Raw genomic sequence first — 20626 nt, forward strand, 5'->3', positions numbered from 1 at the left:
CGTATAAGACATCATTAAAATCGACATCAAACATTCACCTAAATTCACGATTCATCCAATTTAACATTCACACCTCATCATCAGGAAAATCTTGAATGCTCCATACTGGTGGCCAATTTCATTGTGCGTTTATATATATATATCTCTATGCTGTGCGTTATGCAGTGAAGTGCACGTTTAAGGCGACGCGGTGTTAATACACGTAAACCTAACTGCCCACCAACCTGGTGAGCGTGGCATCAGTCGCCGCGTGTGACGCGCATGCATGGGGTCAATATTCAACATTCATCTTCATTCACGTCGTTCATTTACAAATGACCTGTTGTTCTAGAAATGTATTACAAGAGAGTCCTTACCTGGGACTGCTACACCCCACCCTGGGTGTGGTTTGGGAGGGGTGTGTGGAATATAGCTGCTTGATTTGGGAGGTGCCACACCGTGGATTGTCACCCCTCTTCCCTCTGGGATTAAGAGTAGGGAGTGTAATGTCTGGGCCTGTCGGAGTAAATAAATAAATTTAAAAAACTAAATCCTCTAACCTAAACTTCCCCTTTTTGTTTTTCTCTTCCTTTGTAACAGCGTAGAAATTTGCGCATTTTATAAGACTGCGTTACTATTTGTTAGAATTATTATTAAGTAGGATTTGAAACTTTGCATGGTGGAAATACGATATAGAAAGGTTTGCGGTAACACCATGTAAGACGATCAGAGCATACTGATCGAAACGTGAACTTGACACCAACGGTTCTTTTCAGAACCACCCCAACTCATTAGAGATAGTCATTACATGGTGTTACCGCAAACCTTTCTTTATAAAACTTTTATTATAATCCTAAAGGTAAGGGGTTATAGATTGGTCCTTGTCAATGCAATGCTGATTTATTAGCCCTTTTATAAAAACAGATATGATAAAAGTTACATGTTAAAGTTTCAGCTGAATATAGTGTCTACTTGCTGAGAAAACAGGAATCCTTGGGAAGAATAGTCTGCCCGTCCCAAAACCCTGCCTCCATATCCAGGGCCCACTTTCATATAGCTGCTTAAGCACAACAAGTAGCTAAGCACAATAAAACCATGCTTACCAGAATAAGGTTAGCAGCCAAACTACCATGTCACATGTAAAATTTGTAATTGGTATCCTGCTCGTTTCTGCTTAGCATACAATTGTTAAACACTGAAATTAAATTGGGGCCTGGAGTTTGCCTCAAAATTCTAGATATTATCTTATACAACTGTTATTTTTTAGGTTTTGAAGGGAAGGTACACGTTTGGTAGTTACTTAAAACAAATAAACTTAAAAACTGACTTGGTAACGAGCGTTGGAGAGCTGTTGATAGTATAAAACATTGTGGGAAACGACTCCCTCTCAAGTAACGTAGTTTATGAGAAAGAAGTAATTTTCCACGAAAATATTAAAAAAGCACACAAATTCGTCCAAAAAGGGTGTTTTTTCTTTCATCATTTTCTAGCAACTTCGATGACCAATTGAGCACAAATTTTCACAGGTTTTTTATTTTATGCATATGTTGAGATACACCAAGTGAGAACACTGGTCTTTGACAATTACCAAACTTGTCCCTGCCTTTAAACCTCACCTCATATTCAGTTTTGCTCTGAGACACTTGTGCCGATTCATCTTGCTGTCTTAATGCTATCCTTTCCTCTCTGTTTCGTTGTCTACTCAGCTGTTTCTTAAGTCCCTCATTTTCCCTCTGTGGATGGACGATAGACTCTTCTTGGCTATTCCCATCAAGGGAATGCCCTCCCTCTGTGTGATTTCTTGCTGTTGTGGGCAGACCATCAGTAACCTTCTGAGAAAATTTTTTTTCAAATTTCCCAGAGCTGCTTAGTGAATATTACTTTGAGATGTTAAATTTGCATCGGGGATAAAGAATATTAATATTTTTTTTATTACCCATACACCGATGTGTGTTAGCACCTATATTACTTAATATATTTGCATGCTAAGCAAAAAAAGGGTGCGGCACCAGTTTATGAGCAATACACATCACTTGACAGTTTGGTTGGTCCCCTGGTGAGATAACTTGATAATTTCTGTGCTGAGAGAATTTGTGAGTTTGAAAAGATTAAGGCAAGAGGGTCAAGGACTCAATTTCCTTTCTTCAACATTTCTGTTAAAACCGGCTTACCAACCAACATGCTTCGTTAAAACATAACAAACAACACAACACATGAAGACAAGCAAAGCATACTGTTTGGATCGTTAAGACAAAACCAACTGCTCTTCTCAGAGCCAACAATCCACGCAAAGAGATTTACACACGGCTGTACCCAGTGTTGTAGCCAAGGTGGGCTGTGCTGGCAGGCTTACAAATTTCGCCCAGCACTGAGAAAAATACACTGTGCTGCCCTGCACAGATTTCAAACGTGTGTACTGTGTACAGTAGTAAGAAGCAGTCAACGGTTTTGCTGTAATGCGGTGACATAGAGGGGTGTTCAATATTTTCTTGTGACTCTGATGACCGATTTTTCACAGGTTTTTTAATTTCATTAATTTATATGTTGGATCACACTAAGTGCGGATACTGATCTTTGACAGTTACCAATGTTATACCGGTGCTTTAATCAATCAACCAATCAATCAATCAACAATCAATCAATCAATCAATCAATCAATAAGGTCATAGAATGCTCAAATCAAAGTTTGTTTTAAGGCACTCAGCCACAGTGGAATGGTTTGACTACGGCAAAAAATGCAAAAACAACTGTAGAAAACAATGGAAGTACATTACCTGTGATCTGATACTTTCCGTTTGCACACTCCTACTAGAACTTCTGCTGTCACTCTCTGTAGATCCAGTGGGGATCTTAATAGGGAGGTGTGGTCGGTTTGAAGGTAGAGGTACAATCGTTGCCCCCTTCATCTCAGCTACTTTCATCCTCGCCAGCGCCATGGGGAAATCTTTGGCATCGGAGGCCAATTCAATGGATACCTAAATGAAAATTAGACTATCAAGTAATACACCAGGAGGGAAACTCAAATTTAAATAACTAATTCTGTAAGTGAGTATAGAACCCTTGCTTGCACTGACGTCGCATGCAGCCAGTCAAGTCCAAGCCCGTTTCTTAAAGGGTCTGCATACATTTCGTAACGACTCTGAAAAAATTGCCAACAAAAACTTATGTGGTAAGAAGTATAGTAGCTTTGGATAGTACAGTACATGTACAATGCAAGAACTGTGCTTATGGACAAATGTTTCTCACACTGTGTTAATGCTTACTGTTTCAAAGACTGTGTATTCATATTGGGGATTATTCTTTGTGGAATATTCGAGCCGGACTTTCGACAATCTAAAAAACGCAGCCACCGGTTTCATGGGTTAGTCATTTTATATAATATCTATATTTATATAGGATTGAAACATTCCAACGTGTCCAAAAACCAAAGGCATACTTCGCCTTTAAACTAACCTTCAGATCTCCGATGATGGTGTCGCTGGGACTGTGCCCATCAGTGCTTGACTCTTGTCCCATCTTAGATGAAGAGGATGGTTGGCTCTTGTCTTTCACATCCAAGTCCACATCTAATATGGATAGATCCGATGACTGGAGGACCGATCGGAGGGGGACACTGGCTACACCGAGCAGTGTAGGCTGAAAATGGTGCAGGAGAGTCGGTGGGCATGGTGGGGAATCAAAAAGATGCATTATCAAGACAGCTTAATTGGTAACATTTTAGCAAAACGAGAAACCCGTTTTGCACTCAAAACAAAAGGAAATCAGCCAGAAGTTGCCTGTCTAATAATAACTTTCGATTTGTATAGCGCCTAATAACTAACACTTAATTCTCTAAGCGCTTTACATTAGTGCCCTGGTCATAGGGCCAATAACATCCCTTTTTAATGTTTCTCAGCTCCCTTGGGAGTATACAACCTGGGCAACAGTTTATATCGCTCCAAAGGCTTTTTCATTCACAATATCAACCTCTACCCTCGCAGGTACCCATTTATTCCCCCGGGTGAAGAGAAGCAATTATAGTAAAGTATCTTGCTCAAGGACACAAGTGTCACGACCGGGATTCGAACCCACATTCCGGTGAAAACGCACCAGAACTTGAATTCGATGCTCTTAACCACTCGGCCATGACACTGTCTTATCATCAATAATTATCTAACATTCACTAAAAAAAGTAAATAACATTTACACTTGCTAGAGTTTTACCACTAGACCACTGAGCTAGCCCGGTGGCTAGAGGCTGTTCAAATCCCAAAGACCACTGAGCTAGCCCGGTGGCTAGAGGCTGTTCAAATCCCAAAGACCACTGAGCTAGCCCGGTGGCTAGAGGCTGTTCAAATCCCAAAGACCACTGAGCTAGCCCGGTGGCTAGAGGCTGTTCAAATCCCAAAGACCACTGAGCTAGCCCGGTGGCTAGAGGCTGTTCAAATCCCAAAGACCACTGAGCTAGCCCGGTGGCTAGAGGCTGTTCAAATCCCAAGTTATTAGCAGCGGATTAAACATCTGCTCAAGCAAAGCAAAGGTTGTGGGTTTGAATCCCTCCCGAGTGATTTGCTTGCAGATTTTTGTTATGAATAGAACTCAGAAAAGTACTGAGTATAGAGTGCTTTTAAAGACACTGGACTTAATGGGAGACTTTCTGGGACGATAGAGGGCAGCAGACTTACCGGGTAAATCCATTGTTCTCAGAATTATGCGCATGTTCAGAACTACGTAAACAATGGAAATTTACCCGGTATGTCTGCTGCCACCTAGCGTTGGAAAGTCTCCTATTGGTAATTGTCAAAGACCAGTCTTCTCACTTGGTGTATCTCAACATAAGCATAGAATAACAAGTGCAAATTTGCGCTCAATTGGTTGTCAAAGTTGCGAGATAATAAAGAAAAAAAAAAAAACACCCTTGTCACACGAAGTTGTGTGTGCTTTTAGATGCTTGATTTCGAGACTTCAATTCCGAGGTCTCGAAATCAAACTTGTGGAAAACAACTTCTTTCTCGAAAACTACATTACTTCAGAGGGAGCTGTTTCTCTAGTGTTTTATACTATCAACAGCTCCCCATTACTCGTTACCAAGTAAGGTTTTATGCTAATAATTATTTTGAGTAATAACCAATAGTGTTCACTGCCTTTAAAACACACATCCGTGTAAGGATAACAACAAATTATATGCGTGCAAAAACATATCGCAGGAATCCTGATCAGATAAAAACACGGTCTTTTGTGACAAATTAAGACGCCCCAAAACTTTGGACTAATTTTCTTACCGTTTTCTGGCCAGCGATCCGGGAGAACACCTTGAACACAAGCAGTTGCTTCCACCAACTGTCTACAGCCGTCCCATCAAAGCGGATCGGAAACACTGACCGATGGCCAAATGTTACTCCTATAGTGATTCACAACAATAATGATTCAAAGAAAGTTTTTATTTTTTTATTTTTTATGCAAGTCGCCAGACACACAAGGCCTAAAGGCCACTTCAAGGTGTGGGCTACAATTATTTTTTTCCAGAGGCCGTTTCCGTCTACTTCTATGGCTGAAACAGGGTTACCCCCTTTACAGTCCATACGAATGTAGGCTTGGACATCATCAATCCGAAGCCTGGCCAGTAGGAGGATGAAACTACAAACAAACTTATACCAAAACTGGAATTACATTGAGACCATTAATGTGCAATTTTGATATGGGGTTTACATAGCGGCTGACGAAGCCAAAGACTAAACCCTAGTTCAAGGGCCTCCTGTCAACAGCACATGTGTGTCCTCTTGATTAAGATAACGTTAACATAAGGATCATTTATAATAACAATAATAATAATAATAATAATAATGAACCATCTTTGTACAGCGCATATGACAATCACAGAGAAGTCTCTATACGCTTTGAGATGAAAACAAAAGAGAAGTTAATAGAGATGTGAAACAATTACAAAAGCAACATTTAGTTGATACACTGAAAGAAATACTGAAGGCTGTTGCAAAAATAAATGAGGTATTTGCAACCTCAATATTAAAAACAGTAAGATCAAGAAAGAAAAAAAAAGATCAATTACACACAATTACAACGCGTTGTTGTTAAGCAAAATATTTTATATTTACAAATAAATAATATAATAGTGCACATTGGTAAAAAAACAAACATTACAAAATACAACAAGGGCAATCAAAATACAGAGGAAGGAAAGATGAACAGGTGGAGCCCGAAGGATTGCCCAAAAGAAATAAAAGCTCCTGTCTCGCATGTCTAGAGGCTCTCCTCTCCAGCTGGTCTTAAAAAAGAAGACAAATTAATTGAACAAAAACAACCATATATCAATAAAACATTACCAAAACGCATACACAAACAAGAAACTTCAAAATTGATAAAACATTAATGATGAAAACCTTAAAAATGGGATGATTAGGAAGTACAAATAACGTAGATGAAGCAATCAAAGTGAGTAACACAATTTAAATAAGAAAATAAATATCAAGTAATTATTCACAAGGTAACTGACTTGGTAAATTTTCAGTGGTTTTTCTTCACAAAGAAAACATGAATGGAGTGGGATTTGAACCAACAACCTTCGGATCGCTCTACCAACTGAGCTATCTAGCCCTGTATTGGCAGTATCCCCATTTCTATTAGTCAATACATGTTTACTTGTTAAGAGGTTCCAGTCAGAAGCCATACAGTCACACTACTGTGTAGCCAGGGATCACACCCAAGTATACGATACAACCTGGGAAGCAGCAGCCAGGGGATCACCATAAGTGGATGCAACTTTTTAATATTAAAAAAAATAAATAATAGATAAGAAAATAAACTTCACCTCCATTACTGTCCACTTTCTTGGACACTAATCGCATGACCTCAGTTGCCATGGTGTTCACAAGGTTTTGCCCACGTGGGGATGCCGAGACCGGAAAATGGTACTCCACAAAATATGTACATCTGGATCAAATGACAAAACAAATTAAACAAAAAATTTAAATCTTTCTAAAAATTAATTTAAGACGGTGTTTGATATTTTTATCAAACAAAACCAGTGGTCTAGGGCATTGGGTCAGAATTCTGTAATTTACAGAATGTTGTTCGCTTAGAGTCCTGGTCAGTCATGAAAATACAATATGATACAAACAAACAATCTTTATTAGATCCCAAAAAGGGTAATTCAAATGCTCCCATACAGTAAAAACATTGACACATTCAAAACAGACAAGGGCTGTATACAAATACAAGAAAAACCACCAAAAAGCGATAAGAAAAAAAAAGGAGACTTGGCAATAAATTTATAATCAATGCTTAAAATTGAGATTGTGGTGCGTTATTGCATGAGGAATAAAAGAGGGTAGGTAGCGCTGGATTGGGTTTTCAGTCCCTACCTGACCGCGTGGGTTTTCCCTGGAATAATTCTTAGGGGTCTTCCTCCTACATCTTAAACTATGACTTCCTTCTCTGTCTTCTCTCAATTGGGCTATTGGATAGCATAGTGATTAAGTTTACTTTACCCGATAGTTAAAAGCTTCACAATTAGATTTATAACATGAAAGAAAACAAACCTTTTTGGTTTTGGTTTAAGCGATGGCCTTGGTGGTCTACCTCTCCCTCTTCCACCTCTAGAGGGCCTCCTATCATGAGCTGCCTCCATTCCTGGTATGTATGCTGCCTTTAAGCAGAGTGAATCAATAATGACTCTAGCAACGTGGACTCTTCCGAGTAGAGTGAGTCGCTGTACACTCAGACCATCACCAGGGCTTACTGCTACAAGAAATTTAAAGGCAAAGTAAACCTTTGGTTTTTGGAACTGTCAAATGTTTTAATCCTTATATAAATGTAGGTAAATACAATAAAACTATCGTGAAACAACCATTGGTTGTGTTTTCGAGACATCGCTGAAAAAACAGAGCAAATATGTCCGCATAGGAGAATAATCCCTCATAGGAAAACACAAAATAAGAAGCGTTATGACTCATATTAAAATCTTGAGGAAATAAAAACTGATTTCCTGGTTTGCTGTTGTTTTTGCTGTAATTTCTTTTGCTTTTGCTGTAATTTCCCTCATTTTGTATTAGTCAGCAGGCAATTCAAAAAACACCTTTCTGGCTTCTGTAAAATGACCCCTTATTGATTTGCTCCAGATCCATTACATTATAATAATTTAATTTACGTAAACTATTTTTCATTACCAGTTCTTAACTGTCTTTGACTTTAATAATTGTAATTAATTTGTGCCTTACTATTCTTCTTTTTTCTCACCAATATGGAAGTAAATGTTGATTGAATTGAATTGAAAAGCTCAACATACCCCTCTTGTCCACATGATGATGCGGTACATCAAAGGATACCCTGGAGCCCTCTGATGACAGCCTAGAGGTACTTCCCGCGTCCGAGTCACCACTGCTACTTTGTCTCCTTAGACTTGAAGCTCTCCGTTTCGGCCTCTCTGGTTCGTGCCTTGAGTCCTTCTGCTCGTTACTAGGTTTTCCCTCAGGTGCTCCGGATAAATCTTGGGTTGATTCAATGGTAGTTGAATCCTTCCTGGATGGAGGTCTCTGCATCAGGGATCAAAACAACGTTTATTTCTACATTATCATCATCAAGAAGAAAAAAAAGTAGAGGGCTGTAGCTAGACCAATTTTAGTGGCGGACAATTATTCCAATTTTTTCGAAGTCCATCACGGACGAGCAGATCAACAAAACAATTTGTGTTTAATCTTGGGCCATTATTGCTGAAGTGCGAGCTTCAGGCATGTTAAAACATGATGCCAGGTGTCCAACTGTTTGTGTTATGGGGGCCATGCAATAAATTGAATGACCTTTTGACTGTGGTCTTTCTCTGTGACATTTGATACTCCTTATCATCAGCTGTGTCTCAGATCAATGCACAGTGGACAGTATTTGATTTATTCTAGGGAAATATGTGCTGGGTCAGTGGGTGGCACAATGGTTTTTGCTCAGAGTGCTTGGCAAACATTGTGAGTTCTGGGCAGGCTTGCCCAATAACACCACCGTGGCTTCAGCACCGCAGTCAATAAATTTTAATGTGGAGGCACATTCCAAAAAGCGGGGCTTGTCAAGGCCTACAAAACAATCAAAAAAAAACTTTACAAAAGGCAAAAAAACAAAACCCCCCCCCCACATCAAGTAACAATGTTATACAATGTGTTTACATGAATGTCAACGACTAGCAACAGCATAGTAAGATGAGATAACACAAATAACATGTTCAATTTAAAGAAAGTTCCTCCTCATTTAGTTTCAGGTCTTGTGAAATAATTTCTTGTCATCTAGTTTGTTGTGTACCTGATTTCCAGGGTCACTTAGTGAAGATTCATAGGATCTCCTTCTTCTCCTCATCCTTGATGTCTTGGATATCGTCTTGCCCTCTTCCTCATCGTCGCTACTCAGTAGATCACTCAGACTAGAGTTGCTGCTACTCCTCTGTCAAGTCAGTCACATAGAAACAAAACTTACCAACTTCAGGCAGTATAAAAACAATTTTACAGTGTCCCTCTGGCATGTCTGAAGAAACATGGTTTTTGAGAAAGAGGACATTTCTCACTAAAATATTTGAATCTGAAGGCCCAAAGCCTTTCTTAGGCATCTGAAATCACACATCTGTGCCACAAGGGTGTTTTTCTTTCATTATTTCCTTGCAAATTTGATAAAAATAATAATAATAGTTACGTCATTTTTTCTTCTGTGGACCATGTGCTATTTTTAGACTGACGTCATCTTGAGATCGCGCTCTATCTACGGCTGTTTGATGCGTTATAATAGCATGTTCATAACTCAAATTACACGATGTTTAACTGCGCGGGCGCGTGCGGGCGGTATGCGTGGTTATAGGCAGGGTGCCTCCTGGCAGTGTGCAGGCTAAAGGGTTAAATGCACATCCCGAGTATTAAAGCCTACTCATAACTTACCCCTCCTTTATAGAAGAGTTCCTCCAGGATACTCTGATCTCTGAGTGGGTCCTCGGTCTCACTCAGCAGCTCGCTCTCAGAGGAGACACTCGACTGGGGAGACATCTCAGACTGTCGTCAGGAAAAAATATGTCAGATACACAGAATCATAACTGATTTCTTATAATCCCGAAAACCATCAGAATCCAAAGACACGCTCTGTTTTTAATCTGTTTGACAGGTTTGAAGTGAGGAACGTACTGCTAGACTGATTTACTTAAAGGTAGGGTCATAGATTGTTTTTTAGTCGTTGTAACGCTGATTCACAGGCAAAATTATCAAGGAAGAATCAATTAAAGTGAAAGTTACACTTGGACGGAAAACAGAAAAAAATGTCATGGTATTTTCACTTGAATGTTGAATTTATCCACGTAAAGCAAAGGGAATGGCTTGTACCAATTGCACCTCTGGCCAAAGCATTCGCAATTTGGACAACAACCCCTAGAAATGGGTCATGCATGATTCCTTTCACATATTCAAATACTTTTATTTATTTATAATCCTTTGGGGCATTTAAAACACAAAGATTTGACAGCTTACTACCATCACCATAACAAGTAGTCGTTTAGAGATTCCCCTTTTTTCAGGTCGTTACCAACATACAACCCTACCTGAATGACCTTTAATCAAAGAGCTATCTTTAACTAGAGCACTCAATACTGATTCAACATGCACATATTTCTGAACTTCGCCTGAATGCAACTATATTTGAGGCATTCCCAGCATTGTCTAATTGATCTTTTCACACTGGAAATGCCAACTTCAACAAAATAAATACAAAAATGTTAACTTTATTTATTTATTTTTAAACAGTAATCATTTTGAATGCCCCTTACCTGTAATGTTCTGAGATCATTCAGTTCTTGCATGGTAATATGATCCCCAACAAGAAGCTCAACAGTTCTACCCTCCGTATTACTGTCTTCAAATCTTGTTTCTCTGTCCCGTGCAGGGGCAGCGGTCACATGACCTTGTGTCTCGTCGTTTTTGAGAAGCTCACGGAACAGCTCTCCAGAGGAAGGTCTGTGAAGCGGAATTAAAGTGTCCATGGGGAGATTGAAAGTTAACAATGAAGATATGCTGAGGCCTTCTACAGATTCAACCTTCATATTAGAACAAACATCCTAGTTTTCGAGAAAGAGGTAATTTCTCACTCAAATATTTAAAGACTTCAGGCCTGAAGCCTTTTAACAGGCATCTCAAAGCACACAAATCTGGGCAACAAGGGTGCTTTTTCTTACATTATTCTCTTGCAACTTTGATGACCTATTGGGTCCAAATTTTCACAGATTACTTTATGCACATGTTGGGATACACCAAGTTAGAATACTGGTATTTGACAATGAGCCGTTTGTGTGTTAGATTTGAATGTTGTCAGGAACAATGAAGTGCTTGACCAAAAGTCACCACTTAAGGTTGAATTCCTCAGACTATACAGACAGTTGCTATGTCACATGATTCGGGGCAAGCTTTTGCGTAGTTACGTAAGAGATGGTGAACACCCAAACACGATTCTGAATGGATGTGTACGACACAATGGTACCAGGGTTTGCTCATCCTGGAGGTTGCTATACAAAAGCTTGCCCCGAATCATGTGACATAGCAACTGTCTCTGTTAGTGTCTGTAGTCTGAGGAATTCAAATGTAAGCGGTAAGTTGTGACTAAGCAAGTCATTGCACCAGATATTACTCAAATGTAACCAGCAAATGGCTTATTGCCAAAGGTGTCCAGTACCATTAAAGGCAGTGGACACTATTGGTAACTACTCAAAATAATTATCAGCATAAAACCTCACTTGGTAACGAGTGATGGGGAGAGGTTGATAGTATAAAACACTGTGAGAAACGGCCCCCTCTGAAAAGACATAGTTTTCGGGAAAGAGGTAATTTTCCTCGAATTTGATTTTGAGACCAAGTTTAGAATTTGAGGTCTCGAAATCAAGCATATAAAAGCACACAACTTCGTGTGACAAGGGTGTTTTTTTCTTTCATAGTTATCTCGCAACTCGGACGACCAATCGAGCTCAAATTTTCACAGGTTTGTTATTTTATGCATGTTGATATACACCAAGTGAGAAGACTGGTCTCTGACAATTACCAATAGTGTCCAGCATGTTCAACTACCCACCTCTTTGGTATCCTTGATTCCTCTACATCCACATCAAGTCTGTCCTGGGCTCCTTTCACAGTAGGCTTCCCTCGCTCCAATTCTGACCTGATCATGTCGTCCCTGAGCCTAGTCCCACGATCTAACAGCGCTGAGATCAGATCACTGCCTGGTTGGCTGGATGGATTGAGACGAGGATGTCGCAGTCTACTAGGCACTGGGATCTCTGGCACACTTTGATCTTGGTTGCTACCTACAAAAGCATAAATTCTCATAAGTTTCAAATACAGAGCAGAGAGTACTATGGGGTGTCATGGCCAAGTGGTTTACAGCATCAATTCAAGTACTGGGCCCAATTTCATGGCTCTGCTTACCGCCGAATTCTGCGCTTACGATCACGATTCCCCGCTTACTTGCAAGCGACGAATTTCTGCGCTAGCCTTGTAAGCATAGAATGCCTCGTAACGTGGAGTATGCACGCGCAGTCGCCAAAATTCGCCGCTAACCTGTGAAATAGACTTGCCGTAAGCACAGAATTCCCTGCTTCCGTCAACGCCGATTCTATGCTTACGGTAAGCAGAGCCATGAAATTGGGCCCTGGTGGTTCGGTTTGTGGGTTCCAATCCTGGTCATGACACTTGTGTCCTTGAGCGAGGTGCTGTATTGTAGTTGCTTCTCTTTACTCAGTGGTGGTATACATGGTTACCTACAAGGATAGAGGCTGTTATTGTGCTTGAAAAATCCTAAATTTGAGTGTATCAACTTGGCTTGAATTTAGGGGGGGGGGAATCCACAAGCGGTATTAAGTATGCTTCAACACTCAACAAGAAAGACATTTAAACATATATTTTTACACATGTCAATTTAAAAACACAAAACCACTAGAGTTGTCCATTCTTGAGTTTGTTATTGGCCAGAGGCTAAAACCACTGACCTCAGCGGTTCAGTGTTACTTTCGAGCCCTGATCAAACTGATATAATGTGCATGTTCAAGGTTGCTATTCGGAACAGCCCAGTACTTAAAAAAAAATTTGCAATTAAAAAAATTCCAACACACCAACAATTCTGATATTTTTTTATATGTTTACCTAGAAGCGTTTCAACATCCGATGGAGTTGTTTTTCTGTATTCAGTATCTGAACTTTGACCTCTTCTTGTTACTCTTGCAACAGGCTCTCTCTCATGGCCGGTTTCCGCGATGATGTGAGACTTTTGTTTTGTTTTCTTCTCGGTGCCTTGATCCCTACCCGGTCCTATGACGAAGCTGTAGTCGGAATCGATACCTCTTGGCGTTGTGATGACCCGTTCAGGGTTCACATCCACATGCCTGTTATATTGCATCTGAAAACATGAAGATAGTGGAGACTTACAGTAACTTGGAATGTACCCCGTTGACGCAGTTGACCCGACATCAGGCCTCAAAATCACCCACGGCACCATCAGCAATTGCAATGGTGCCCTGTGCTCTTGCTGTGGTGCCCTTTGCAAAGTTTCAATGAAAAGATTATGTTTCCTCTTATAAGTGCCCCTCTTAATAGGAAAATTGCTGTGCCCTTCAAGAACAAAACTCAAGACTTGGGGGGTCATCAGCTAAAAGATTTGGGTTGCCCCTTTTTGGGAGTCAATACAGTCCCCCCGTGTCTTGTACCAATTTTGTACGAGGCGGCATTTACACCTGTACAATAATTTTCCCAAAAAGACAAGCGTGTGGCAGACAGTCTGGTCAATTGTGTTAATTTGGCATAGGGATTGATCTACCATAGGAAATAGAAGCATCAAACGGCCAAACTCATTTGTTAAACATTTTTTATTATGAAAAGTAACGTTAAACCCAAGAGTAAGGGGGTGCCCCAGTGGTTTCTTGTTCACAGATCATGCACCTCTTCAATCCATCAGGCTTTTGATGTTTATATACAATGATACACCAATACCTTGAGGAGGTCCTGTACCAGCACTTTCTGCCATTTAAAGGAACACGTTGCCGTGGATCGGTCCAGTTGGTCTTAGAAAAGCGTTCTCTCACCGTTTCTTACAAAATCGGTATGGTTAGAAAGATGTTGTAAAAGTAGAATACAATGATCTACACAAATATGCCTTGAAATTGCGTGGTTTTCGTTTTACCTCGTCGACAAACACGGTCGGCCATTTATGGGAGTCAAAAATTTGACTCCCATAAATGGCCGACCGTGTTAGTTCGTGACATAAAATGAAAACCGTGCAATTTTGAGTGATACTTGTTCGTTTTACCTCGTCGACAAACACGGTCGGCCATTTATGGGAGTCAAACATTTGACTCCCAAAAATGGCCGACAGTGTTAGTTCGCGACGTAAAATGAAAACCGTGCAATTTTGAGTGATACTTTTGCGGATCATTATATTCTACTTTTAAAACATCTTTCTAACCATATGCATTTCATAACAAACGGTTTCAAACGCTTTTCATAGACCAACTCGTCCGATCCAAGGCAACGTGTTCCTTTAATACTTGCTGATCTCTCTCATAGAAACATTGGTTTAATGTGAGGTCAGGTGAATAAATGGTGATTCAGTAACTAGACGACAGCACTTATTCTAGTCATTATTCCAAGTTTGACTGAAAGTTTTTTTTTTTTTCTTCAAACACAAACCTTTGGTATGGGTGACATGAAGGGGTCATCACTAGAGCTGGACATTAGCCTATGGGATCTTGGTACAGGTAGAGGTGGTGCACCCCGGGCTGACTGAGACATGGTGGAGCTTGATTCAGCTGTACCTGTGCCAGCAGTGGCTACACTCAGGTCTGTGGTGGGTATGGAGCCAGAACTATCATACGCAGCTAGGTAGGGGGGAAAAAAGGAAATGAAACATTCAATCTTCAATTGAAGGAAAAAAACATTAAAACTAATGAAAGGAAAATCTGAACTGGCTACTTGGCAGTAGTAGAATATATAGGAAGACAGTTTTCTGAGACTCTAAAGAAGCTCTACCTGGCAAGTACACAGAGGTAATTTCTCACTCAAATATTAAAATACTGCTGGCCTGATGCATTTTTTAGGCATCTGTAAGCACACAAATTTGTGCAACAAGGGTGTTTATTGTTTCATTATTCTCTATAGACCCCTGATCACACTGCATTTTCCCCAAATTTTGCGGACATATAATTAACATTAATTGATTATTTTTTATCTACATGATGAATGACACCTTAAAAAAGAAAACTGGGAAAACATTTTTAATTTAGAATAGGGCAACATTCAACTTAGATTTGTATTCATTTTTTTATAATTTATGCGTAAGAGCTCCTGTATCTGCTCATACTGCCATGTAAAACTTGGGTGTCACATAAGTAACAAAGTGTTTACAAATCCGTATATGTATCTACTGCCTTGCCATACTTCTCTATCGAATTCAACTGATACACAACTGCTATCAAGTTTTGGTAGAAGTTGGAAGCCAATAGGAGACTTTCCAACGCTAGGTGGCAGCAGACATACCGGGTAAGTTTCCATTGTTTACGTAGTTCTGAACATGCGCATAATTCTGAGAACAATGGATTTACCCGGTAAGTCTGCTGCCCTCTATCGTCCCAGAAAGTCTCCCATTGAGCAGTTAAATTATGTAGCCATGAGTTGGTTTATCACAACAAACCAAGCCTAAATCAGTGAGACCCAAACTATGACAACTTACCGGGCAAGGGCTCAAATACTAGGGAGGCATGCAGCTCTGCTATTTTATCCGCTGATTTACAGGCAAACACTGAGTAAAACCTGAAAGATAACGACACATTCATTAGATGTATCATTTTAGTTTATACAATTGTTGCAAGCTGTGACGGGGTCCATGCAACAATTGTTTTGTTTTACCTTGGTAATCGGATTATTCCTCTTCTCAAAGTTATGTTGTCATCTTCAAACATTGTAATGACGGAGTATGCATAGTTTGATAAACAGATGAACAGTTGTTCAAATAAGGAAACCATTCTTCACTGTTCCCTCGAATCCGCAGCCGTTTCGTACTAAGCGCTGGAAATTGACCAACGATCAAGTTGATGTACACTTTTTAACATCACTCATGTTACCTGCCGCGTTGTGCAGCAATGGTACATGCGTAATTGTTATAACAATATCAACAATATCAACCTCTCCCCATTACTCGTTACTAAGTAAGGTTTGATGCTAATAGTTATTTTGAGTAATTACCAATAGTGTCCACTGCCTTTAGGGGATCAATATTGTATCTTACCCATTAATAGGTATCTCAGGCGCCAGGTGTCCAATCTCATTGATTTGTGCCTTGCCGATTACCGGTGTACTGGCTCCCTTCATCACCTCAAGAATCAAAGTTCCCATATGTTATGGGCAACAGTCAAGGAAAGCGTTTATTAACATGGGGTTCATTTGCTCATAATAATAGGCTTGCGTGGCCGAGTGGACTTAAAGCCATTGGACACTTTCGGAACAGAAACAAAATTAAAAGTTCACAGATTTACAAATAACTTACAGGGTTTAGAGAAGGAAGTGGTGAAAGACTTCTCTTGAAATATTATTCAATGAAATGCTTTACTTTTTGAGAAAACATTAAAACAATATAAATTCTCGATATTGAGAATTACGGTTTTATTTTAAACACATGTCATGACACGACGAAACGTACGGAAACAAGGTTGGGTTTACCGTTATTTTCTCCCGACTCTGATGACCAATTGAGCCTAAATTTTCACAGGTTTGTTATTTTATATACAAGTTGTGATAAACGAAGTGTGGGCCTTGGACAATACTGTTTACCGAAAGTGTCCAATGGCTTTAAGAACACCTTACTCATTTTAATTTTATGAGAATATTTGTTGTCTTTACTTGATTTACTCATGGTTGATTGAGAAAACAATATTCTTAACCACAACAGTGCAATCAGCAGAGAAATAAATAAAAATAAAAATTTCTAGCGATAATTGGTATGTACAGTTTGTCCCCGAGCCAATATGGTTCACCAGGCTTGTGTTTATATCTGGTTAAAGGGTCTCTAGATGTGCTTTTTGTAGGACAAAAAACACAACGTCCACAGATTTACATTAAAGGTAGTGGACACTATTGGTAATTACTCAAAATAATTATTAGCATGAAACCTTACTTAGTAACGAGTAATGGGGAGATGTTGATGGTATAAAACATTGTGAAAAATGGCTTCCTCTGAAGTGACGTAGTTTTCGAGAAAGAAGTACTTTTCCACGAATTTGATTTCGAGACCTCAAGTTTAGAAATTGAGGTCTCAAAATCATTCATCTAAACGCACACAACTTCGTGTGACAAGGTTTTTTTTTTCGTTAATTATTATCTCGCAACTTCGACGACCGATTGAGCTCAAATTTTCACAGGTTGGTTATTTTATGTATCTGTTGAGATACAGCAAGTGAGAAGACTGGTCTTTGACAATTACCAATAGTGTCCACTGTCTTTAAACTTACACACAATCATGACAATTTGAAGATAATGACAGTAGAAAGTTTCCCTGCAAATATTACTTGGTGAGGTGCTGTAGTTTTTAAGAGATGAGTTAAACAATGTCATGAAAATAATTTTTGTCTCGGTGATCATGAGACAGAAATTATTTTAGCATGTAAACACGTATTTTCATGACATTGTTTTACTCATTTCTAAAAAACTACAGCACCTCAGCAACTAATACTTTAACGTTGACACTTTCTACTATCATTATCTTCAAACAGTGTAAATTTAATGTAAGTCTGTGGCCATTGTGTTTTATGTTACAAAAAGTACCCAAATCCTTTAAAGTGCCCTGCTCAAGTCAAGGACACAAGTGTCCGACTAACTGGGCCAAGATTCAAACTCACTTAATCGGTAAAGTGATAAAGCAGCTCCCTAAATTGAAGGAAGGTAAAAATCTCCTGCCTCTAAATTCAAAAGGATATCATTGAGGTAGGCTGCAAACTGCTTGGGTCCACATCGGACTGGGAACCTGGCGACGGTGCGAGTGGCTGCCTTCTGTGGATTCTTAACATCAAGAGGTCTGCAAAGAGATTATTTCTGCAAAATTAGTCTCGAAAAAAAATGGTTAGAGTTTGCAGTGAGATTGTCCTATGTGCATTGCATGACAATTCAATCAAACTTCAATCTTTATTACACTGTAAGTAATCTTAAAAAATTCCAACTGGAAAGTTTACATAGTGTCATAGTGTCATTGACTTGAACTGCCTTTTATTTTTGAAAGGGCAACTGCACCAAAATGTTTTCTGATTGTTAATTGTTTTTACAACCCATTTGCCAGTAAGAATCAAATTTCCTTTTTTTTTCTTCAACGTGGACAATAACTTCTTTATAACAATCTTTTATGTATTTAAGGGCACCTGAAGGAATTGTAAATTTCTATTGGGCAAAGGCAATTCAAAGGGTACAAATTTGGCTGGCTCACTTAAATTTTGTCTTCATTGAACCCCCACCACACCTACCTGAATAGGCTCCCCTCTGTGATCTCCCCCCACCATCTCAGTCTGACATGGGTTGTATCAGGGGGTCTGGCAGTCAGCCAAACGATCTTACTGACGCTGACCCTCAGAAAACACCTCAGTTGCCCTTCCACAGCTGGGGGCAAACTAGTGGTAGCATGTACATCTTCCTTCAATGCTGATTTCGGAATTCAGTTGAGAAACAAAAAACATGCAATGGTAATTAGCAATACTGCAAAATACATGATCATGACCCCAACCAGACCCAGTAACTGGGGAGTTGTAGTTCGAGAAGCCAGTGGCGATTTAGGAGCATCTGTGGGCATTTTATTATGGCTGCAGCTTGGCAAAAAACATAAGAAAATGTCGTAAGCCTCGGAATGGAGAATTGGACCGAGTTTTGCAGGGTTTTGCCCATGCATAACAATTCAATAATTTCAATGTCAATAAACTAACAAACTAGGCCCCCCTATTGTAATAATCTTTTTTACTAGTTAGTCTTACAGACAGTGAACACTACTGGTGATTGCCAGAGACCAGTCTTCTCACTTGGTGTGTCTCAACATATATGCATAAAATAACAAACCTGTGAAAGTTTGAGCTCAATTGGTCGGCAAAGTTGCGAGATAATAATGAAAGAAAAAACACCCTTATCACACAAAGTTGTGTGCTTTCAGATGCTTGATTTCGTGACCTCAAATTCTAAACTTGAGGTCTTGAAATCAAAATCGTGGAAATTTACTTCTTTCTCGAAAACTACGTCACTTCAGAGGGAACCGCTTCACACAATGTTTTACACCATCAACCTCTCCCCATTACTCATTACCAAATGAGGTTCTTATGCCGAGTAATTACCAATAGTGTCCACTGCCTTTAATAAGGCTTTAAAAGCCATGCCCGGTCACACAAGCCCCGTTAACGAGAACAAAAACGAGAACGATGAAAATGCATGCCCTGGCCTAGATTGGTTGAATTGCTCCACACAGAATAAGCCCACGCTTATTCAACCAATCGAGGGCGTGCATTCTATCATCAGTCTCGTGTTCTTTACTGGGGCCTGTGTGTGACAGGGCCTTCCTCTACTCTTATCTAGTCTAGATTCTAGTCTTATCACTTGCATAATTATTATTTATAAACAAGTTTTTTATTTAGAAAGTTGGGTCCATAAATTGTGCAATTGTGCAGGACTCTCACTTGGCTGATGGCTGCCGCTGAGTCCAGGGTATTGCCTATTAGTATTGGCACTGTGACTGTGGAAGTATTTAATTTTCAAACAGTTAATTAATGAAATATGTTTTATTTATAATAATTTTCATTATTATATTGTTTTATTAAACAACAAACAAACGTCACTGCTCACTCTCTACCTCCATGATGCATATATGCGGTAACCCTTCTTCTAAGGTAAGAAAAAAATTCAGTGGTTTGGGAGTTAATTAACGGCGGATAAATTGGTGGCGACGTCCGGAAGATTATCCAAAAAATCTAATATGTGATACTGATAATGTGTTTTCATTCAAGAAAAGTTTTAATAATTTCACTCACCACGCCTCCTTCCCTTTTTACTTGATTTCGTCTTTTTCTTTACCATCTTCAGATTGTCACCCAAAATATGAGTTTCGTTTTTAACAGGATAACTCGGAACTCTTGCCTTGGTCTTTAGCTGCAGGTTATCATTTTAATTTTCCCGCATTCACACACACGTCGTGTATACAGTGATAGTACACAAAGTACATGAAAGAGTCAACTCGTCCGAAAAGCAATCTTTATACTGGTTTTATATCAACAAAGAGGGCGCTATGATATGAAAACAAACAAGGCCGATGTAGCATGGTCTACACGAAAAAATAAACATTATTTTTGTATCAGGTTTTACAAATAATTTTAATAATAAAAACATAAATATATATTTTTGTAGCACCCTTTATCAAAGTTGCAAAGCGATGGAACATAATTTCTACGAATAAACACAAACTAAAACTAGACATTGAGAGTTTGTGAACAAACTCTAGGTGTTCGGTTTCCGGAAGAAAGCCTGGTGTAAAAAAAAAATTATTGCACCTTGCTTTGTTCTCAAGATTTGTTATAAATGATCAAAATTGCACACATTGTCAAAACAACATGACGACGTCATCATGACGTCATTTCGAGTTCAAGAAG

At 39.3% G+C, this 20626-nt stretch overlaps 1 protein-coding gene across 3 annotated transcripts in view; it reads right to left on the minus strand.

Annotated features, from left to right (window-relative positions):
• LOC117293714 (C2 domain-containing protein 3-like) overlaps nucleotides 1–20201 on the minus strand; it is a 46387-nt gene extending 26186 nt beyond the window's left edge. Inside the window, exons 1-19 of one of the 3 annotated variants that reach the window (XM_033776135.1) lie at nucleotides 20012–20201; nucleotides 18470–18644; nucleotides 17933–18030; nucleotides 16249–16357; nucleotides 15694–15773; nucleotides 14655–14842; nucleotides 13116–13368; nucleotides 12049–12280; nucleotides 10757–10943; nucleotides 9882–9992; nucleotides 9259–9396; nucleotides 8261–8507; nucleotides 7515–7713; nucleotides 6785–6906; nucleotides 5241–5359; nucleotides 3433–3615; nucleotides 2754–2954; nucleotides 1596–1811; nucleotides 357–495 (exon numbers count right to left, since the gene is read on the minus strand). In XM_033776135.1, the coding sequence (XP_033632026.1) occupies nucleotides 357–495; nucleotides 1596–1811; nucleotides 2754–2954; nucleotides 3433–3615; nucleotides 5241–5359; nucleotides 6785–6906; nucleotides 7515–7713; nucleotides 8261–8507; nucleotides 9259–9396; nucleotides 9882–9992; nucleotides 10757–10943; nucleotides 12049–12280; nucleotides 13116–13368; nucleotides 14655–14842; nucleotides 15694–15773; nucleotides 16249–16357; nucleotides 17933–18030; nucleotides 18470–18644; nucleotides 20012–20057 (3043 nt within the window). In that variant the 5' untranslated portion in view covers nucleotides 20058–20201. Of the gene's footprint in view, nucleotides 1–356; nucleotides 496–1595; nucleotides 1812–2753; nucleotides 2955–3432; nucleotides 3616–5240; nucleotides 5360–6784; nucleotides 6907–7514; nucleotides 7717–8260; nucleotides 8508–9258; nucleotides 9397–9881; nucleotides 9993–10756; nucleotides 10944–12048; nucleotides 12281–13115; nucleotides 13369–14654; nucleotides 14843–15693; nucleotides 15774–16248; nucleotides 16358–17932; nucleotides 18031–18469; nucleotides 18645–20011 lie in introns of all 3 variants that reach the window. The other 2 variants (XM_033776136.1, XM_033776134.1) reach the window with 2 other exon arrangements.
• Between the last annotated feature and the right edge of the window lie 425 nt (nucleotides 20202–20626).

Source organism: Asterias rubens, chromosome 8, assembly GCF_902459465.1.
Source record: "Asterias rubens chromosome 8, eAstRub1.3, whole genome shotgun sequence".
NCBI lineage: Eukaryota > Metazoa > Echinodermata > Asteroidea > Forcipulatida > Asteriidae > Asterias > Asterias rubens.